The sequence below is a fragment of the Helobdella robusta genome (genome assembly GCF_000326865.2).
Source record: "Helobdella robusta unplaced genomic scaffold HELROscaffold_1, whole genome shotgun sequence".
NCBI classification, from domain to species: Eukaryota; Metazoa; Annelida; class Clitellata; order Rhynchobdellida; family Glossiphoniidae; genus Helobdella; species Helobdella robusta.
This window is the reverse complement of record NW_008703570.1, coordinates 13,089,979-13,091,846: the sequence shown is the minus strand read 5'-3', so window position 1 is coordinate 13,091,846 and position 1,868 is coordinate 13,089,979. Positions and strand designations below refer to the sequence as shown.

The window sequence follows — 1,868 nt, the reverse complement described above, 5'->3', positions numbered from 1 at the left end:
TAATTTATTGTTGTTGTTGTTAGTGTTGTCGGTTGTTTTTCTTCACCGTTTTGTGATGCGTTCATTTTCGAGTTGTCTACCTATAACAAAAAAAATCACACGATTAGGCCGTCAAAATTGTATAACTTTCATAATCTTTTCATCCAAACCAACATCTTTCCACCATAGCCATAATTATAAACATAATTTTTTTCACCATAATTATCACCTTAATTATCACAATAGTATTAACATAATTATCACTATAATTATTAACATAATTATAAACATAATTATAACTATAATCATAACCCTATCTATTTCTACCACAGTTCTCCCTGTCCTTCCCGCTTTTATTCAGCGCCCCACTGGCGGCACTCCTCATAATTTTTGGGTGCGAACTCTGGAACAATGATCCCTGCTCTCTCATCGGACTCACCTTTTATGGAGAATATTTTTATAGGTCAGTTCATTTGGTGTTTATACAGTTTATATAGGTCAGTTCATTTAACGCTTATGCAGTATATATGGGTCAGTTTATTTGGTGTTTATATAGGTCAGTTTATTTAGCGTTCATACACTTTATATAGGTCAGTTTATTTGATATTTATATAGGTTAGTTTATTTGGACTATATAGATCAGTTTATTTGGTATTTATTTGTGTCAGTTCATTTGAATAAGGTTACATCAATTTTATCGAAATTATATTTTTTCTGTGCTGCATTTATTTATAATTTTTTGATACTTATCATCAATGACATCACGAAACTAATAAAAAAATTTTTTTCATCTTTAAGGCTATCATCACCATTTTTATAATCATCGCCGTCATCATCACAATATCACCATCACAATTTCACCATCCCACTTTTCCACACCAGATGTCACGACAAAGATTCCATAGATGAGAAACTGTGGAGTGAAAATTACTACATGTTTCCTGTTTGGTGGGTTTCCTTACTTTGGATCACGAGGCACGTGTGGTTCCCGAACAACGAGAGACTTTGCAAGACCAGCAAGTTCGTTGGGCTTGAGGGAGAAAGATTGTCTCTTCTATGTCATCGACAATTTGTTTTTTTATTTCTCGGGCTTTGCACTCTTAGAAACTAGTTATTGCGTGTAACCTGAGTTAACTTTTTTTTATCACTTCTATCTTATCCTCTTCTTTACAATTCATAAATTTTTCGAGTTTTGTTTATAAAAGCGGATAAGTGTTTCAGCAGTTCGAAAGATACTAAATAAATTGTAGATTACATCGAGTTCGCCAATTTGAGGGTCGGACCAGTAACTTAGTGATATATTTGTTGATTTGTTGCATAATCGGGTGGTTGATTAGTTGAATAGTTGGTTGGTTGGCTGATTGATTTGTTGCATAATCGGTTGATTGATTAATTGAATAGTTGGTTGGTTGACTGATTGATTTGTTGCATAATCGGTTGGTTGATTAGTTGAATAGTTGGTTGGTTGGCTGGTTGAATAGTTGGCTGATTGGTTGTTTGGTTGAACAGTTGGCTGGTTGGTTGATTTGGCAGTATTCAATTGAAACCTTTTTACTGTTGCACACGCTGTCAGGATATACATCAATCCCTTATTCGATGGCACAGTTCTGGGCGAGTCCATCATGTTGAACAGGAACAGATACGACCAGCCCGTCACAAGCAGTGCAACCAATAAGAAGAAAACGCAAGAAGATAAGAAGAAAGACAACCAGAGCGTTATCGATCTAATGTCCAATGTTAGAGAATGTGTTATAAATCTGTAGTTGAAGTTATGTGATGTTACGCACTGTTATAACAAATCTTTCATTAAAAGGCAGTAGTTTGTATATCACTTTTTGATGTCTAGGAAACTTTCATTCTATGAAGCGCTTTTTATCGTACTTAAGGGC

General features: G+C 34.6%; 1 protein-coding gene across 1 annotated transcript in view; it reads left to right on the top strand.

The window, feature by feature from the left end:
- Positions 1–390: 390 nt before the first annotated feature.
- The window catches only part of HELRODRAFT_159811 (hypothetical protein), a gene marked incomplete at both ends in the record, with an annotated part of 7,430 nt that continues 5,952 nt past the window's right edge, over positions 391–1,868 (top strand). Inside the window, 3 exons of the mRNA XM_009011652.1 lie at positions 391–476; positions 862–999; positions 1,553–1,715. Of these exons, the coding sequence (XP_009009900.1) occupies positions 391–476; positions 862–999; positions 1,553–1,715 (387 nt within the window). The remainder of the gene's footprint in view (positions 477–861; positions 1,000–1,552; positions 1,716–1,868) is intronic.